This window comes from Anabrus simplex, chromosome 10, assembly GCF_040414725.1.
Source record: "Anabrus simplex isolate iqAnaSimp1 chromosome 10, ASM4041472v1, whole genome shotgun sequence".
Taxonomy (NCBI): Eukaryota; Metazoa; Arthropoda; class Insecta; order Orthoptera; family Tettigoniidae; genus Anabrus; species Anabrus simplex.
In genome coordinates, this window is record NC_090274.1 from 117165635 (window position 1) to 117186416 (window position 20782).

Sequence of the window (20782 nt, forward strand, 5' to 3'; positions counted from 1 at the left end):
CAAGGTAGACTGACCTTGTGTTAGGGTATGTGCCTGCCATCTGTTGCCCTTACAGGAATTCAACTACGTAACAGAAAATGGTGCACATAATTAGCGCTAGTGTTGAAGAGCATCATTACTGCCAGCAGTCACATAACTGCCAAATTCCAATTGATGTATTTTCCCAAATGTTGCCTTCTTTGGAATAATTACTTTTTGGAGAGAAAATTAACTTAAAAATCACCGAGGCAAAGAGTAGCGGGAATGTAATACCAAAGAAAACGCTAATTGCCTAGCCACAGGAGTTCTTAAAATTAAGTTACCAACATTGCGAACATGCATCCCTAAAGTTTACTCTGTTTTTCAAGTGTGATGCTAGTGTTTACAACAGTTTGTAATAATTATCATAATTCGTAATATTATTGTACGCTGTGCAAGCGTGTGAGTGTTTTTCTGCACTGTTGTGCCGTTCAGAAACGTAATTTTTAGGACATAAAGAAGTTACAATATTTTGTCCGTGTGTGTATTTTTGTGCACTGTAGTTGCGTCCATAATTTTTGTTCCCGGCAAAGGTAAGGAGCTACATAATAAGTTTGAAGAGTGATACAATACTTAAGAAGACAACCTTTCCTTCTCTCTCTCTCTCTCTCTCTCTCTTGAGCGTAAACTTAAGATTAAGATTAAGGATGCCGGACGCCCAATGCCTGATTTGATATAACGAGGCATCCTAAAAGTAAAAGTAATGAAATCGTGCGTAAATTCAGATTGGATTTATACCGTATAAAATAATCGAGTGGATCTGTGGGTGCGAAATTACTAACATGTTGATTTGTTTTCCTTGTTTATGATTCATGAGTGATGAAAGCAAAGTGATTTGGACCAAAGTCGGAGTGGTAGATATAGGATATCTGCCCAAAAAATAATAATAAAGAAACACAGAAGTTCTAAATCTCATATGCTTGCCCAGTTACAATTCGATCTCCTGGGAAGACACGATAACCGTCAGTAATTTGACTGTGCTTACAGGCAGTCTGTGGAAAGAGACAACGACCAAGTACGGAAAATTTGTTATGTGCTGTGTAAAGTATGTGGCGCGTTTGAGATGGCATTGCGCGGGCATGACGAAACAAGTGAATCATCGAATCCTGGCATATTTTGAGGCCTCGTCAGTTTTAATTCTGAAATTGACGTTGCATTAAGGGACCATCTGTCCAAAGCTACTGTTTTCAAAGGCACCTCGAAAGACATTCAGAATGATTTGCTTTCATGCATGTATGAAATCTGTCGTGAGAAAAAAAATCACCACAGCGCACTTCATTTCGGTGAAACCACCGATATATCAACTACAGCACAATTTGTTATCATTCTTCCCAACAGTAAGCCAGTTGAAATATTCTGGGGTTTCCTCTACCCTCTAGTCATGATGCTAAACAATAGCAGAGTGTTTAAAATTTTCTTTGAGCGAAGTTGTGGATAATAGAGATAAGTTGATTTCACAAGGTTACGATGGAGCAAATGTAATGAGTGGTCACCATTCAGGGTGCAAGTTCTAGTCAGGGAAGATTTTAGGCATGCACATTATATGCACCGTTATGCCCATTCTCTGAACTTAGTCATGACACAGGTGACAGGGGAGAGAGGAGATATTGAGGGGAGGAGGATATTTCCTTCTGTTGAACCCCTAGTGACGAAAGTCACGCGCCGCCACTGGGTCCTATCGAAAAGTACTATATAAAAAGGTTATAGAGAATAAAATTTTTGATCATTTATCTTTTATTCAGTTTTACCATATTGACTATGATAAGAGTGGTATTTCAGAGTCGGAAGAAAACGAAATGTGAAGGCGTATAATATCGAAAGTGCATAACATTGATCATTAATAACATTACATTGACTATTGTTTATTGTGATGTTCTTTGTCTCTTATGCTGCCTCTCAACTCCGAGTATAACAGCCTGATTAAATATTGGCGGGAAATAGGCGGGGAGTTAGCCCTTCCCTGTCCCATCGTCGCCATAAGACCTATCTGTGCCGGTGCGACGTAAAGCAACTAGCAAAAAAAAAAAGATAAATACTAAATAACCAAAGTTATATAGAATTAAATTTCCGACCATTTATGTCTTATACATTTTTACCATACCGGCTATGGTAACACGGATATTCATGAATATGCATTTTTGTTGCGAAGTCCATATCAATGCTGAGTCAAGAGAAAATGGGTTAACATAGTTTAATGAAAATCGGTATATAGAGTCGGGGAATAAGAAACTACAGTCTAAGCTATAAAGAATTTTATTCACCCTGGATGAAACTGTAGTTTAGGGGGAGGCGCCTAAAATGTAATTGTTAAATACCTATGTTATTGGTCCTATCGAGAAGTACTACATAACAAAGGTTATAGAGAATACAATTTCCTATCATTTAAATTTTATTCAGTTTTAACGTACCGACTATGATAAGAGTGGTATTTCAGAATCGAAAGAAAACTAAATGTGAAGGGCCCCAATATTGAAAGTTCATAACATTGATCAACAATAACTTTACATTGACCATGGTTTGTTGTGATGTTCTTTGTCTCTTATGCTGCCTCTCAACTCCGATAGATGGGATTAGTGCTGCGTAGCGAGTATAATAGGCTGACTGAATATTGGCGGGAAATAGCCGGGGAGTTAGAAAACTTTCTTCTTTAGCATGCTATTCCTTTGGTTCATACATTTTCTGATACAGCTGGTAGGTAGCACACTGGTTCATCATAGTATTTCAGCTGTTCGATCCCTACTCTGACGCGCTGTTTTGAATGAGCAGTGGGCATAGCTTCTTAAGGCAGAGGCTCACTTAGTAGTAGTAGTAGTAGTAGTAGTAGTAGTAGTAGTAGTAGTAGTAGTAGTAGTAGTTTTTTTGTTATGGCAGGGGAAAATCTTTTACAGACACCACTCTGTGTGGGAGTTGGATTTCCACCAACTAAAAACCCCTGCCCTCTTCACTCAGGCCATTCTGGAACTGCTTGTCAGCATGACATCAGAATGGAGTGATGTATATTATTAAGTTCTTCCTTTCTCTTCTTTCTCCTTCATCCCCATAATGCTTGTCGCCATTGCCTTTACTGTGTTCCAGGCAAACGGGCTCCCTAACATAATCTGAACCAGATTCCCTGGCGTGAGTCGTCGGCCAAGTTGTTGGTAGGCTTTCCTTCGTTCTTCTTCCCATCGAACACAGTAGGAAAAAGTGTGTTCTACTGTATCCCTTTCAGAACAGTACCGACAACCATCTCCCTACGTCTTTCCCATCTTCATGGCGTATACGCCGAATCTTCCATGTCCTGTCAGGATCTGCGACAGATAGCAATCTACCTGCCGATGTCTACATTTAAGCCAGTCTCCTATGTTGGGTATTAGCTTTTTTGTCCATTGGCCAACATCGGTTGTGCCATCCCATCGGTCTTGCCAGTCTAGTAAGAGTTGGTTCCTCGAGGCTTTCTTTTCTTCAGCAGATATAGTTGCACCCCTTTCATGCCAAAGTTTTCTCTCTACAACGAGGAGGTCAATGGGAATACTGGCAGCTACAACTTGTAAAGCTGCTGTCGAAACAGTTCGATATGCACAGGTAACTCTGAGCAGCATTTTCGTCTGTACTCTTTCCATAGCTCTTCGGTGAATCTTCCTCCTGAGTGCATTGTACCAGATAGGTGCAGCATAAAGTAAAATGGAATATACTGCAGAGCACATTATCTGTCTCTTAACTGTTCTTGGTCCCCCGATGTTAGGCATAAGTCTGGCTAATGGCGATGCCTTCTTCTCTGCCTATTGGGTTACTGCCTTCACATGTGCACCAAATGTGCAATTCCTGTCAATAAGAACCCCAAGGTATCGTACAGACTTTCCTGGGATAATCACTGTCTCATTTAATAAGAAACGGACATTTTTCCAATTCCTGGAACCTTTCAAAATTACAGCCTCAGTCTTATGTGGAGCCAATCTCAACTTATTATTTACCATCCAAAGGTTAACTCGTCTCAGTGATTCAATTACTCGGAAGGTCAGTTCTTCTACATTCTCTGCTATTACCACTATTGCAAGGTCATCTGCATAACCAATAGATGTTGTCCCTTTTGTCAGCTGCAGGCGTAAGACACCATCATATAGAATGTTCCACAAGGTGCGTCCTAGGACAGATCCCTGTGGAACGCCAGCACTCATTTCGAGATCTTCTAAATCATGAAATCGTATTCTTCGTCCTTTGAATTACTTAACGATTATTTGTTGTAGATACTGAGAAATGTTCATCCTACGAAGTTCTCTCAAAATAATGCTCCAAGAAGCAGTGTTAAAAGCATTTTTGACATCTAGCGTTATCAAGGCAGCCCATTTCTTACTGCTTTCTGCCTGTATTTGAATCACCCTCTCAATAGCTTGGGTTGTGGTTCTACCCTTTCTAAATCCAAACTGGTTCGAAGAAAGTCCTCCCTGTTGTTCAAGTTCTTTCTCGAGTCTAGTTTTAATCAATCCTTCGTAAAGTTTGCTCAAGGTGTTTAGTAAGCAAAGTGGCCTGTATGCTGATGGATCTAACGATAGTTTCCCTGCCTTCAATAACAGCACTAGCTTGGCTAATTTCCACTCATCAGGGAATTCACGCTTTTTTAATAAATCATTGAAGACTGATAAGATCCAACCAGGTGCCACCTCAACTGCATACTTGATGGCTTCTGGTGGGATTCCATCTACACCTGGTGCTTTACCAGTCTTCATATTGCGTGCTACCTCTTGTAACTCAACCACAGTAAACGGTTCTGCAGGACAAAAATCTGATTCCGTTTCAAGTCTGTCATTAGTACAAGGGAACAACTCCATTGCTATGGCTTTCCTTCTATCAGCTGGGAGCTGAACTGGTACTCTGTTGATTATTCGACCGGTCACTATCTTATATCCCGCTCCCCAGATATCACTGTCTAGATCTTCGCATTGCTTTTGCCAGAGATTTCTCTTAGAATCCTTTATTAGCTTCATTAGTTGCCTCTTTGATGCCTTATAGTCAGCTTCTAATTGTATTAAGTTGACCTGGCTGATTTTTTTCCTAGATCTTGTAAGAATTCATCTCTTGCGATTGCAGTCTTTCCTTTGCATGTCTATTTCATTGTTCCAGCAGTAAGGGACTCGTGTTTTATATTTTGTTGATCCCCTCAATCGGCTGGTCCTACAAGCATCTTTAAGAACAGCAGTTACATCTTTTAGAGTATGTTGCACTGTATCTACAGTTTGTGACATCCACTCGATTGCAATTTTAAAAGTTTCCCAATTATAGTTTCACACCGTTTTCGTGATATCATTAAGCTTCTTCGATCCCTTAACTTGAAAGTAAATAAAACAATGGTCGCTGAGAGATTCATCTTCCATTACTTCCCAGTCAATAATGAATGATGCTATACCCTGCGTTGAGCAGGTGACGTCTATGAAAGACTCTGAGTTCCCTCTGGAAAAAGTTGGTAAGATTCCAGTGTTATGAACACTACAACAGGCATTGTAAGAGACATGTTTCGCTTAACAGTAGTAAGCATCATCAGCCGAAAATAAATCTTAGCCTAAAGTTAGGTCAGGGCCCTGAACCTAGTGTCCTTAACATATATGGCACCCTAAGAATCAACATTTATATTTATAAATTGAAAATAAGCTTAAAACTAGTATGAAAAAACATGGAATGTTACAACATGGCTAAGAGAAAAAACACAATCGATGGTGAGCAAAACAAATTCTCATGGCCATTATTCTTGGCTTTCTAGACTAAGGATTGTACCTCTCTATCAATTAACAACTTCTTTGTTCTCATACAGCCTGACCGGACCAGCAACTAACCGTCAGATTCTTGTAAACATCTCTGATTTGTCTAGCATTGTCCTTTAAAATCTGAATGTAAATTTTGTAAGTCTAAATTATTGAAGCCTTCAGATTGTCTAGAGTCAATGAAATGTCCAACAACTGACTATTTGTTGTACGAACTTGAACGTGGTTAAAATCCAATGCATGTCTCTCTGACAATCAGAGTCATCTGTGGGAACATGAGAAACAAACAAGTGACCAGTCATCTAAGAACACATAATAGGATGAACATGATGGCAGGAAGTTGTAGGAAGAGAAGAAAATATTTGCAGAGATTATTGTTGTCTTTCAAGTTTTTCTTCTTCTTTTGCTCCCTCTTCCAGTGCTGTCCTCTTTGTCTTATTATCAGTTCCTTTTCTTGTTCCTGTTCTTCCATGATTTTGACTTGACAGTTGTCATTGGGAGAATAAATTGATATTTTTATTGTGCAACTATACAGTTTATTTTGTCTGCTATGCCATGTCTATTTATAAACTTTACTCTAGTTGTCTCTTTACATTTCTTACTTTGTTTTGCATATTTGTTCCTTACAGCCTTCCAGCGATATTAAGAATGAAATAACTGTAGATGAACACACAGTAAGTCAGTTGGTCGCTTGTTTCAAAGAAGACCACAAGTAAGTACTGATTAGCTTAATTACATTTTACACCCCTAACCCTTGACATTATGGAATTTGCTATTTATATGTTGAGTAGCTCCGTCTGCTAACAGAAGGTGGTGTGAAGTCCTCAATTTCCCAATATTTTGGGTTCAGGGCAAGCACAGGTCTATCCAGATCATTCTCGAATTCTGTCCCCTGTACTTCACTCATGGTCTGAACTTGTTGGTTTGATCATGGCTCGTGGGAAAATCCACAAAATTAAAGTAAGTCAGCCTGTAGTATCTAGTGATCTTCAGGCTGCCTAGTTGGCACCAGTTGGTATCTGAGCCAGTAAAATGATTATTAACATTACCATCCCAGTTCTTTTCTCCATATTGTAATAGGTGTTCTTGGGGTGTCTGGTTGACCATGACTTTGCTGTTAGCCATTCTTGCAACATGGCCAGTCCAGAGAATCAACCTGCTGTATATTCGGCCCTTGATTCTGCCTCCTTTCACAGCTCTGTACATCTTTATGATTCTCCTTTCAAAACTCCTATTTCTTTCATTAGTGACACTACGCAAATACCTTCTTTCTGTGATATCGATATATTTACTGTCGCCTTCTGTGGCTTGTTAAGTTTCAAAGCCTTTAAATATAATGGCTCGTATGATGGCATAGTAGATTTTTATCTTAGGTACATATTTTTTAATGTTGTTTCAGGTGGAAGAATAACATCAACAACTTGTCTGGAATCTTTCTCATATTTCAGGGCCTGGTTATTTGCAGTTAGATGACCATGTTATGATGTACTCAGAATTTCCATAATCAGAATTTATTCTGCCGTTTGAAAATTTGATCTTGGGATCCAGCGGCTGAAAATTCAGCAATGATCCACAGTGGCTTGTGTGTTATATTCCATCATCTGTATTTTGTTTGTTCTTCTTCACCTCTCTCACCTCATTCTATACACTGCTCCATGCAGTTTGGAGATATGTAAGTGTCTAAATGTCAAGTCTTTATTGCTTTCCAACATATAACTTGGCCTACTGTTGCTCTTTCACAATCTTTGTTCTTACATCTGATAGTGTAAGTAGTAGCTGATCTCTGCAGAATCACGGGCAATGCGTGGTAGAAATGCGAAACACCACTCACCCACTCATCACAATTTTCCAAGAACTATCAAATCAATGAAACTGAAATATGGTATTGAGTAACAGGTAAGCAACCTATTTGAGAAATGCATCCTGGCACAGTTAAATTACGTCAGTAAACAAAAGGAAAGGTGGGGTTGATTCAGAGCGAGAGGTTGGCTTTGGCATCCTCAGTGTTCAGGCAGGTTGAAAGTAGTATATTCTGGGATAGGAATGTTGGCAACACCGCCTCTTCTCTGGCTGTATTGGATGAAAGTGAAGGATTCAAATATTTAGTTTTACAAGAATGCTATTCTTGAATATCTAAATCTGCAACTCATCACCGGAAAATAACCAGAAAATAGTTCAAGATGGTGGCAAGCAGCTCGGTAGTGATACGAATTCTCCGAGTTTGTGTCGTGATTTTAATGGTATAAAGTGTAATAACATCTGCAAAAGTAGTATCAAAGTACTCCTTGTAAAACAGAGAATTATATACAGATTTAGAAATTAATAAGCACTTATTAGTAGTATCTGAATGTGAGATTAATTCTTGGGCATTTTGTAGACGTGAAGGTCTACAGTCCACTATAGGAATGGGTATCGGACATCTGGGGGTTTGGAGGGTTGCCGGAGGGTTCAAAGTTGACAAACCGCCCGTGTCATTTCCCCACCTTGTGATGTGTTCAATTGCTCTTAGTGGAGATGTGGAATTGAACCCAGGACCATACTCAGAAATCTCATTCATATGCCTCTTTAACATGTGTAATTCTAAACATAATGTGAATCAGCTATTTGTAACATGTACATTTTTTTAACTCACCAGTCCAGAGAACATGTGCTATGATTAATACATCTCTACTGTAGAAGATTAACTCAGGGGTGGAGACATGGTCATGTTGGAAATGTAGTTCTCCTCAATCTCAGAATCTTTTTTTAACATGACATCAAGCAGTGTAAATAATGATGTTAGCAACAGAGAATATTAGACAGCACATAACAGGACAGTTACTGTGTTTTACAGCTTGAAATATGTGAAGTGTAAACAGGCCGTTCTGGCCACTCTTGCTGCTTTAGACCCACCAATTGTGTGCGTTAGTAAATCCTGGCTGAATTTGTCAATCTATGACATATAAGTAGGAGGTTGTTCCTTGTATACCCACAATGTTAAATTGTTCAATTAGCAAGGGCGTATTTGCAATTCCTAATGAGTGCGGGCTATGAGCAGTGACTGAAAAGTGTGGATTAATGAGGTGTGCATTGCAAGTTTTTTTACATTTTATGCAACTGTCTCCTTACAACTCAGTTAAGTTTATATTCATTAATATCTGTGTTAATATAGCCTGTACAAAAACTTGAAAGCACAAGTTCGGCCAAAAGTGATTAGAAATGTTATGTTTCTTGATATAATGTTTTTGCTAGTTGTTTTATGTCGCACCAACACAGATAGGTATTATGGCGACGATGGGATAGGAAAGGCCTAGGATTTGGAAGGAAGCGGCCGTGGCTTCCTGGTGTGAAAATGGGAAACCACGGAAAACCATCTTCAGGGCTGCCGACAGTGGGATTCAAACCGACTATCTCCCGGATGCATGCTCACAGCCGCGTGCCCCTGACCGCACGGCCAACTCGCCAGGTTTTTGATAGAATGCCTTCTAATGCTGTTATACAAGAATTACATTTTATACTTCCCCTAAACTGCCATTTTAGATACCCTACTATTTGGGTGTCCCTCCTGCTTTATCCAGGTTTGAGACCTGCTCTACAGATAGAGTTGGAGATAACACCCTAAGAGATGTAGGTTATTGATGAGTCTGCAACATTATAGTGTACTGTATGCTACAGAAAAAAGAAAGGTACTGTTCTGACTCTATTGTAAAATCTGTTACTCAGTAATACCCACACAATGTAATTCTTGCCCTGTTTCTAGAATCTCTGTTTCATATTTTGTGTACTGACAATCTTGATCGGCTCTTATCTCTTACAAGCATTCTATGAGTAGGTTGGGATCTTACATCTACATACGGTAAGAGAGGCTTGTTGTAAACTTTTCAGATTACGTGCAGATAGTTGATATGTAGAAAACTGAATTTAACTTGCTTTGTTGGTAAAAAGGCGTTGAGACCTTCTTGGTCATCTTCTCTTTCATCGCCTTCTTCATTTTTTACCTCATCCTGCTGCTCTCCTTTAGATGTTTGCACAGCGATGGACATGTAGTAGGCTTAGGCAAGGAAATAAAATTAAAAACTTTGATGGTAAATACCATTGAGATCATCTTTTTCTTCCTCTTGTTTATCTTGCTTCTCTTCCTCTTGAGATGTGAGCATAGGTACAGAACTTGTTGTAAATCTAGACAATGAAGCAGAGTTTGAAATAATTTGTAAAGGTTAACTATTCATAAATAAATAATTACCTGGTAGGATACGTTTGAGCTCTTTAAACTTCTTTCTCGATGAAGATACACTACAAGCTTCTTCAAGATGTTTACCGTTGGAAGGGTTGTAGAACATCTTATGGCACTCTTATTGTACCTCCAGGGGAAGGTTCTTCCACAATCTTTGCAAATATAACCCGGGGTAGGTTGTTTCATGGTAGATATTTTCTTAAAGACAGAGAGAGGCAAAGAGAAATGAACCTATCTTTTTAGTTTAATAGTTATTTCATTCTCCCCACTACGGGAGCGAGCTATCAGTGTAACAAATGGACTCTTTGGCCAATTATATTTACAGATATTTGTTTCAGTTATGGTTGCATGCTCATTTCACCTGTTTTGTGGAAGTAAATTAAAAGAAATCTTCTGATTTTGTTAAACACGTTGTCAGAAATAAAAATAATTTTCTTGTTAAAGTATTGAATACTACAAATATAATAACAGAACAGAAGACATTGTTTTTCTCGAAGTGAAACAATGCTAAATATATTTATTTTACATTTTTACTTAGTTACATTTATACATGTTTTAAATTTCAGTATACAGTCTATGACATAAAATTAGTTACTAATTCTTCTCAATGTGAATAAGCCAAGTTGTCATAATTTCTGAGGAAAAAAATAACAGGGAGAACCTCGCCCAGAGATGTGCAATCTGTATTTGTCCATAATTCCATTTTGAGTTTAAATTTATCTATGGTCTGACTCAGAAGTGGGAAGTGGTGTTTGGTAGGAGGTGTGATTTGTGTGGCTTATAATCCCCTGGTTTGTGGGGGCCAATGACCTTTGATGTTAGGCCCCTTAAAACAACAACCATCATCGTAATCCCCAGGTGTGACCTAACAGCCAGGGGAGGAGGTGATTCCTGTGGGATGCCTTTTTATAAATTTGGTCCATATGTACATTCCATAGAAAATTATTTTTAAACGTTATGCCTTGGTAGGTAAGTGTGGTCGTTACAGCAAGGGGTTGATTATTTAAGGTTAGAAAGGGTTTGTTAGTGGGGTGGCATCCACATTTACGATTAGAAAGAATTATACATTTTTTTGCTGACATTAATTTTGATTTGTCAGAGATTGAGCCTTCGTTTGAGTTCATTTAAATTGGTTTGGTGATGGGATTGCAAGGATCAGTTTTTGGATTCCACAGCTAGTATTGCTGTGTTTTTAGTAAACTAGCAAAATGAAAGTGGGGGTATAACTTGGGTAATATTGATACAAAACAGGACATACAAAAGTGGTGACAGTGGAATACCTCGTGGTACTCCTGCTTTAATTGGAGAGATGTAGGTAAATGTGTTATGGATACTGATTTTGGCTAGGAAATAGGTGATTATCATTGGAACTGGAAGATGATGGAATTTATATATCAGTCCACTGAAAGACATTCTCAACATCAAGACTGGTAAGGGCTCCACATATTTTTGTAGGTAAATATTTTGTGATGGATACAGAGATATGAAAGACATGGTTATGTATGGAGTGCTAAAGACAGAAATTGGCGTGTTACTGAGGTATGAGATGAGAGAGTCGAGATAGGTGTATATACAGTGAGCTAAGATGATTTCTAAGATTTTTAGAACACTCTGTTACAAGATTTATGGGACAATATGAAGTTAATTGGGATGGTAGTTTTTGGAGTTTTCAAAATGACAAAATTTTGGCATGTACCCATTTTGGGGGGAGTGGTTGGGAAGATTCCTGTATGGAGAATTATGGTGTATACTTCATTTAGGAGTTGTATGAAGGGATGTGGAGCTTCATTTATCTGTCGGTAAGTAATATGATCTAGTCCAGGGGCAGTATTCTTTTTATTCATGACTGCACCTTTTATATCTTAGACTGTAATAGAAGCATTTAGGGGATGTTGGGAGTCGAGTGCTGGAGGGGATTCAAAGGTAAGGCAAAGAGGATTTTGTGTGATACCTGAATATTCCGATATTGCATCGTGGTTAGAGTGGTAGATATTGGGCCCGGAAGATGGTAAGAAAATAACTTCATAATGACCTGCAAAAATGTCAGTCATTGTTTTATTATCACTGAGTGCAGATATGTTATGCATTATTAGATACTAGGGGTAGGATTGCTTTATATTTGTCGGTGAATTAAAGGTATTCTTGGTGCACCTTGTTAATACTAATTTATTGATGTGAATTATATCACATGCCGTTCATAAAAGGCTGGTACTAGCTACAACACTAATTACATGTCATCATCAGCCAGTGATACAATTAAAAAAATTACAAACATCCAAAAAACAGTGTAAAACACATTGCACACACACAATAGTGACTTCAAATAAGTTGAAATTATGGTACAAAAGTATGGAATGAGATTATGGTGCGTCACACCATGAAGTAAAATTTCTTAATATCTAAGGGGAGAAACTCTGTTGTTAAGTCCATACACACATGAGAGATGACCCAGCCTGAAGCATATAAGTCATAAAATGTTTATATCTTTGTCTTGTTAAAAGAAAATTGGAAAAAAATTTCATTCATGTGAAGAATGACTTTTGTTTGTATAAGCTTTGGCATTCGACGGACTTAATTCAGGTTGTTCCAGAGAAAATAGTATGGTCATATGAAGATCTTATTTTGAAACCATGCTTGTTTCCCAGTTCGATACGGACCATGGAAACCTGATGAAAATATGAAAAATTATGAAAGCCATATTAGTCATGTTGGAATTACAAATGCAGAAGGAAGGGTAGAAAAAGGTTCGAACTCTTCCTGAATATTTGGGTCACAGGTTCGAAGGTATGCCTTGTAATGTTCACGGGAATATTGTAATATTTGGAGTGCTTGAGGGGAGGTTTGGATAGGTGGGAAGTGTGGTGAGGAATGTGGAGTCAGTTGACAATAGTTAGTGGGGATTCTAATTTCTTAACATTATCTTGTAATTCATCCTGTGAAGTAGGTTGTTCAATATTGCATATTATGTCTGATATTGTTTGTCTCTATGCTACCCAGTAGGTTCGTGTATAACGTATGACTGTTTGGGGACGTTGGTTATGTTGCTATGGGTTTGTTAGTACATTTTTATGGTTAGTAAGGCAGGGGCATGATCATTTGAAGGTAGCAATGTGATGTCACAGTTCATTGCTAGGTTAGGGCTGAGGATCGGAAATTCATGTCTCGTTTTTGATGTAGGGCGTGTTGGGGGAAGGGGAGGGTAAGTCCACACTCTGGATATCATGTAATAGTTGATCATAAATAGCTTGTTGTTTTTGTGTATATGAACTAATTTTAAAATCTTTGATCGTGGTGTAAGTACTGTATTTACGAACAGTATTTTCTACAAATTTACGAGTTGGGGAATAGCCAAGATATATATAAATTGTAGCTAAAGCTATTATTTGATTTCCAATTATGATTTCTATTCTTAAGTTTTCAGATAGATATTCAGTTAAAGAATGATAATGTTGTTTTGAAGAGATGGATTTATGAATACTAATTGCTACCCCTCTGTGACATCTCTTGGGGCAGCAGTCACTTGACCCTTAAAGAACACATTAATGTAATAAACATTCATTTACTACAACAGTGGACTAGGATCAAGGAGAAATAATGCACAGTGCATTCACGTCCCAGAGAAAGTTCAGTTAAGTGAGTCTGGATGATCAATTGCGCTGCTAGCTGTATCTGATACAGAACATCAGGACGTTGTAATGGGACAATATTCTGGAATTCCATAGTGATGATTTTCAGAATAGCCTCAGTGGATGGAGGGTAAGTGTGGAAGGGGAGGGTGGTGCAGTGATGTCAGTTGGTATGATAGGTAGCACTTTCTTGCTGAGTGGGAGAATGTTGATGTTTACCCTTACATTTAACCGAGAAAGGTGGATGATCCTCACTGCAAGTGTTGCATTTGAGTAATCCCTTTCTCGTGCAAGCACTTGAGGTGCGTTAACCCCTACAAATCGCACATACATTTTTGAAGAAAGCAATAATAGGATGATCATAGAATTAGCAGCGATCGCAGTGTTTGTGCTATGGTCAAGATGACCAAGAGGCCTCCACATGATGTCACTTCACGTAAATATGCAAACCATCCCTCAGAAGCGGGTTCATTGTTGCCATAATCCGGAACAGGATACGCATCAGCGAGGTGTGTCCGTTAGAATTCCGGATCCGAATGGCCCAGAATATTTGAAGTTTCTGTTTCTGAAGATGGCCAGTGATAACGTCCTCCGTGTAGCTGGTATCATCCCCATGTGCCACCACTGACCAGGTGGAGGCTGGACGCAAAGGCGGTTAGTTTTGCCGCATTGTTCAGCCAGGTTCTGTGCTCCAGCATGTGTCTTAAATGTGCCAGTCCTATTTTGTTAACTAGGACTGTGTAAAAATTTCTAGAAGTTTTGATGGGGTGGCCATCTTTGGTGTGCTGAATTTCTAGGAGTTAATCTCGTGTGGCATTGGGCAGAAGCTTGGTGATTATAATGTAGGTTGGGAACGAGTGGTTGATATCCGGGTTCAGATTTCTCATCTTCACTATGTAGAATGGGACAGAAAGACCAGTGTTTGTTGTTGTGCCACTGCGTTGTAATTTGTGTGAGCAGTGCCGTCTATTTTGCTGCCTCTGCTTAACTCCTGAATTAGCGGTTCGCAGCTGGTAAATGGAACTGTGCTAGAATATCACTCTGATGTTGAGATGTGATGTGCCGCCTGATTGAGAGTGGAGTGTGTTTTCTGCCCATCAATGCAAGTGGGATATATTCCTCTGGAGCAATAGCAACCTATGTGCAGCTATTTGCGCTTGGAGCATCACTGTCTTCCAGGCTCCTAGCCTGCTTCCCTGCATTCTCCTCCATCGCAATTTCTTGTCCTTATGGTGGTGATGATGGTTAGAATTTTCAGACACCATGGAAGAAGCTTTCCCCCCACGGCACTTAACGGCCCTGAAAGGGCCTTGGACTGCCAAGCGACCGCTGCTCAGCCCGAAGGCCTGCAGATTACGACGGATCGTGTTGTCAGCATGATTCATCTTCTCGGCCGTTATTCTTGGTTTTCGAGACCGGGGCCGCCATCTCACCGTCAGATAGCTCCTCAATTCTAATCACGTAGGCTGAGTGGACCTCGAACCAGCTCTCAGGTCGAGGGAAAAATCCCTGAACTGGCCGGGAGTCGAACTCCGGGCCTCCGGGCGAGAGGCATGCACGCTACCCCTACACTACGGGACCGGCAGACGCTTTTCCCTCAGGTAGTATATTTCTTACTGATGTTGCTCGCTGTTTGTTTCTGTTGAAGTTGTAATGTTGCAGCTCATTGTTGCTTTGCCAAACTATTCACCTTTCCAATACTGTATAGTATATTCACATTGCATAATGTGGGATTGAAAAGGTGGACCATTAAAAAATAAGCTTAATTATAATAGTGATACTACTCAATAGTTGAATCTGATGATGAACCGATTCTCTGTGAAAATATTATATCAATATCAGTTTGCTAAGCGAATATGCGTGTTGTTTTTGGAGTCAAATCTCTATCTCAGAACTCAGAGATTCAGCATTTTTTCTTAATGGTGGTGGTGAGGAAGGCATTTATTTTAATCTGAATGCACGAAGTATCAATTTTAACAGCAATTCATTTAGGTCTATTCGATAAAGGTGATTGTCTGTTTAGAGGACTGAAAGATAAATCTGAGGTTTACCTCTCGCGTTCTACGACGCGCGCGACCTCTCGCGTGTTAATTGTAAGCAATTGTAAGCAATTCGGATCGTAGAAGTTCAAACAAACATTGATTATCGCAGAAAATTTGTGAGAGAAAATAACCTTTGGTATCCATATTTTTTGCTTCTCATGTATCTAAACATTGTAAGCGACACAAGTGCTCCGGCACAATGGACCCCACACCTTATTGGTTGGTAAAGAACAAATAATTCCCAATAAAGATATAAATGTTAGAAATTCTGCAATTGTGCCACCCACTCAAATATTTAGTTAAGCATGTAGCAGTGAAGAACAGTTCGGGAGAGGTTGTACTAGTTAAAGATATTTTAGGGCTGGGGGAGTCATTTATCCTTAGCGTCTTGTAGTCTTGTCACGAAGCTTGGCATTTGTACTAAGATTTGTTGGCTACCTATATTTGGGATAGGCAATACTGGTGTATCAACTGGATGATGCACATGCAACTTTGTTCTGTTCTCTAATGTGTCAGATTATACATTGAAGTTGAACTGTGCAGTTGTAAATACAACCACAAGCCAACTGCCTGCACAGCAAATTGATTGTTCCAGTTGGTATATTGCTTGTGTTGTCATTTTAAGTGTTTGTATATTTAAGCAGCGTTCTTGTATTTATAACTGAAGTATACTATGATATTTTATCTTCTAATACCTTGCATTAGAAAGGTTATCTCATGTTGTTGGATGACCAAATTTGGTTGGGGTTGTCAGGCACCATCCCTGAATTTTGTGTTAAGAATAATGCTAAGGTACGGTGTGCCAGGCTTATAAATTTTGATGGTCCTTACATAAAAATTGCAAATTTTCGACCACAGGATTATTCAGAATATTGCGTGGCATGAATCCTCTGATGAAGAGATCAACGACTACCACCTTACTACTGTTACAAATTCTGCCCCATTTCCTGCTCCGAGATTTCTAGTTCCCCTTGCTGACAAACACCCACAATCTCACCCTACTGCATATTCTTGTGTTTACGTTGATATCGTGTTGACAGGTACTATCTCAGTTGAAGTAGCTGAGGAGCTTCAGTCAGAAATTTCTTCCTGGCTTTATAGTACACATGTGTATCTCAGAAATTGGATGTCAAATTGCCCAGAAGTCCTTGCCAATGTTCCTGTAGATGATAGAGAAATCTTATCAACATGTAACCTCACTAAGGATGCGGCTATTAATACATTAGTAATTATTTGGCATCCTAAATGTGATGAGTTTCAGTTAAAATTTGAAGGATGCATGTAACGAAATCATTAAGGGAAACATCCTCTCAATAATTGCTTCCATATTGGACCGTCTTCAATTATTAGGATGTCCTGTGGTAAAATACAAACTTATCATATATTCTATTCGGGAATTGGCAATTATATGTTTTTATCTGTTAAGCCCTTTATCTGAAGTTATTGGGATTTGGAGTGCTATGTAATGGGATTATAAGCAGTCTTTGTACATATATTGTGTATGCTTCTGGATATTGTATTTGATGTTGTTATCTTAATTGAAAAATGTAATAACTTCTTGTTTTATGTTTTCTAGATTCGAGAACGTTGCATTATTGACCGGAGGTCCTGTGAGTACATGCAACAGTAGGTGCAAGATATTGAAAGAAGGAAGTGAAGTAATGTGCATTTTGCCCACTCGTAATGACTTTAACCTACACAAGTTCTGTGACTCTGATCAAAGGTCAATCCATCCCATTAGCCAAAGGGCATTTTGTTGTAATGAATGTGGTTCTAAGTTTTCTTGGAAGTCTCGCCTTCGACAACACCTGGTTACTCATACTGGTGAGAGACCACATTCTTGTAAACAATGTGGTAAGAATTTTTCTCAAAAGTATCATCTTCGGCGTCACCTGCTTACGCATACCGGTGTGCGACCGTATTCCTGTGATCAGTGTCGTTTTAAATTTAATCAAAAGCAAAGTCTTCGGCGACACCTAGTTACACATACTACCGAGCGTCGAAAATCTTGTAAACAATGTGGTTTGAGCTTTTCTGAGAAGTCTCATCTTCGACAACACCTGGTTACACATACTGTTGAGCGTCCATATTCCTGTGAGCAATGTGGTCAGAAGTTTTCTCGGAAGTCATATTTACGGAAACACCTGGGGTTTCATACTGGTTTACGTCCGTATTCCTGTGAGCAATGTAGTCAGAAGTTCTCTCAGAAGTGTAATCTTCAGCAACACCTAGTATTACATACTGGTGAGCGGCCATATTCTTGCGATCAATGTGGTTCTAAATTTACTCGAAATTCAAGTCTTCGGCAACATATGGGATCACATACTGTTTCGCGTCCGCATTCCTGTGAACAATGTGGGAAGAAGTTCTCTCGGAAGTATCAACTTCGGTTACATCTGGGTAGGCATACTGGTTAGCGGCCACGTTCCTGTGATCAGTGTTGTTCTATGTTTACTCCAAAGGCAGGTCATCAGCAACACCTTGTTACACATGTGGTAATAACTTTTGTAAAAAGTTAGTACTTTGGGTACACCTACGCGCGCATTCTGGTTAGCTTCTAGACATGACGACTATTCAGCGACACCAACTTATGTCTCCTAATGTCAGTCTACGTTCTGTTCATGATTGCAAGGAAGATATCTGAAAAGGAAGTTCTTCGACAACATACGCCACCCACACTGGGGAGCGTCTACATTTATGTAATCAATACGATAATTAGTTTTAGTACCAAGTCCATTCATCGAAATCAAAAGATATAGTGCAGTTCTACACTTTGTATAGACCGATCTGTGTTACATTTCTGGTCAAAAGTCTGTGTTGAATATCCTCTTGCTTATATACATCTTAGTTGCGTGAAAAAAGACAGTGGTTATTAGATACGTCCAGATCATTGTGTTCAGTGTGGTATTATTTCAATCTAATCTAATATTCGACGAATAATGGAATGCGCCCTCATTGTCGTTATGGATGTGGTAAGACGTTTCTTGAAGAGTGCAAACTTGATATACAGTACCTTACGCACAGTGTTATATATGTGAATAACAATTAGAATCATGAATAATCATTGCCTTATGACTTAAATAATCAAATCAAGTATTTAAGCGCCTCACGCTGGGCGCCATTTGTAATATAATGTTAATAATTAACCTTTACAGTATGATTAAAATAAAGTCAGATGTTATAAAATACTTAATTGACCAACGCTCGGCCGTCAAATGAAATTTATCTCAATAACTCGATTAAAATATAATAAATTAATAAAATAATATTCCAAAATATCCGTAGTATAGGCGCCAAAGTTCACCAGAATGGATCCCTCGAATTTTAATAGAGGATGACAATTCTTTCTATCCCAGGGCTTGTACAACTTAAGGCTATGTACTGGTGAATCTTCTTCAGGCCTTACCTAGCCTTCTGAAAACAACTTAATGGGTACGAACTTCAGCTATTTTCATCAATAACTCCACTGATTCTAAAATAACTAACTAAATTTTGAAAAATATCTGCTATGGGCACCTCATCGACATGCCAAAATATACATAAAATTCACTCAGAATGTATCGCTGCAAAACTCCATATTTACACAGTAATCGACAGTGAAAACAGTGGGAAACCAAATCGAGGACCAAGCCATCACTTGCAGTCAACCCACTGAACAAAGCTCATATGCAGATAAGTACCATTCACTGTCTTTGCGTATCAACACAACTTGCATATTCTCATTATAGGTTCTTGTTATATCATACAGATACTGTACCTTTATAATACTGTGTTCACTGACTTTAACACTTGGTTTAAAGATACATCACTCGAGCAACACACGCTTGTTGCTCCGGAACATTAAATTGTGGAATGTCTGAAATACAGCACCCCATACCTCTCACCAACCTATAATGCAAAGCTGCCTTAAGTGGTACAATACCAATTGCCTAAGCACTCCACAGTTATAGGTTATTACCACACTTCACAAACACAATAAAGCCAGGTTCCTACAAGTTACATCTACTCTCCTCCGCTCTTTGAAGTCAAGTTTTCTCCACCAAAGTTTAAGTCCAGTCCAGTATGCTTCTCGCTGTTTGATCACATGCCTATATAGAACTCTTACATGATACACCTAGATTGATCCTGGCCATCCAATCACGTGTAGAAGATCTTGTCAAGACCACGCACCGAACTTCTTCCGGATCTTGCAACATCAACAAGGCCACCTCATTGGACTCGGGGCTATTCACATGACTCATAGGAACTTTCCGACTGCAAAATCTACAAGGTCACCTCATTGGACTCTGGGATGTCCGCAAGACTCATACAAATTTCCGAGTTGTAACTAGCACTGTTTCCCATCCGTTTGAACAAAACAAGTTACTCATATCACATATGGATACCTTCCAGTTTGATATATTAGGAATAAATATACAAATGAAATAATGATAACTAAAATTAATAAAAGGAAACTGACAATAATATTATCTCCTATTTTTGAATATAGTGCGGGGGTGTGATATATGTACTTTCACAACACACACTCGATGGATATTGGTCACACTTTCCTGCTGAATGATGTGCGTTCTCCGTCAATATATTTATCGGAAATATCTGTCGCCCTAAATGTCATAACTAATGTGGTAAAAAGTTTCGTGAAAAGAGCACACCTAATGGGCACCTGGTAAAAGCCTCCGTGCTCTTGTGGTGAACGTTTCACCTGATGTCACTATTTTCTTGACTATCGTAGCGCGTTTCCTGCAAATATAATTTACGGAAACACCTGTTCATACATACTGATTTTCGCCCAAAGTTCCGTGACTAATGTAGTAAACGTTTTCGTGAAAAGTGCACGCTTAATGAGCAACTGCTTAATAATAATTTAGAGCTTCCGCACCCTTATGGTGAGCGTTTCCCCTGATATCTCGTCTTCAAACACACCTGCCACGCATATTGCTGAGCGCCTACAAATTTGTAAAGAATGTGGCAGTAAGTAAATCAAGGAGTATTTTTTTAAATTAAGTAAGTCACTTATAACGGAAAACGTTCACACTCGTGTAACGATTGAGGTTAAAGATACAGGGAAGAGGAGAGTTGGAAAAAATCCGGTGAGTCATTCCAAGCTACGGTCACACTGTTGATGTCAGTGTGATGGTAAATTATTTC

At 39.0% G+C, this 20782-nt stretch overlaps 1 protein-coding gene across 1 annotated transcript in view; it reads left to right on the forward strand.

The window, feature by feature from the left end:
- The window catches only part of LOC136882202 (zinc finger protein OZF-like), a 61090-nt gene extending 42975 nt beyond the window's left edge, over positions 1-18115 (forward strand). Inside the window, exons 4-5 of the mRNA XM_068229365.1 lie at positions 6383-6465; positions 17211-18115. Coding sequence (XP_068085466.1) covers positions 6383-6465; positions 17211-18051 — 924 coding nt within the window. The 3' untranslated portion in view covers positions 18052-18115. The remainder of the gene's footprint in view (positions 1-6382; positions 6466-17210) is intronic.
- The last annotated feature ends 2667 nt before the right edge of the window (positions 18116-20782 follow it).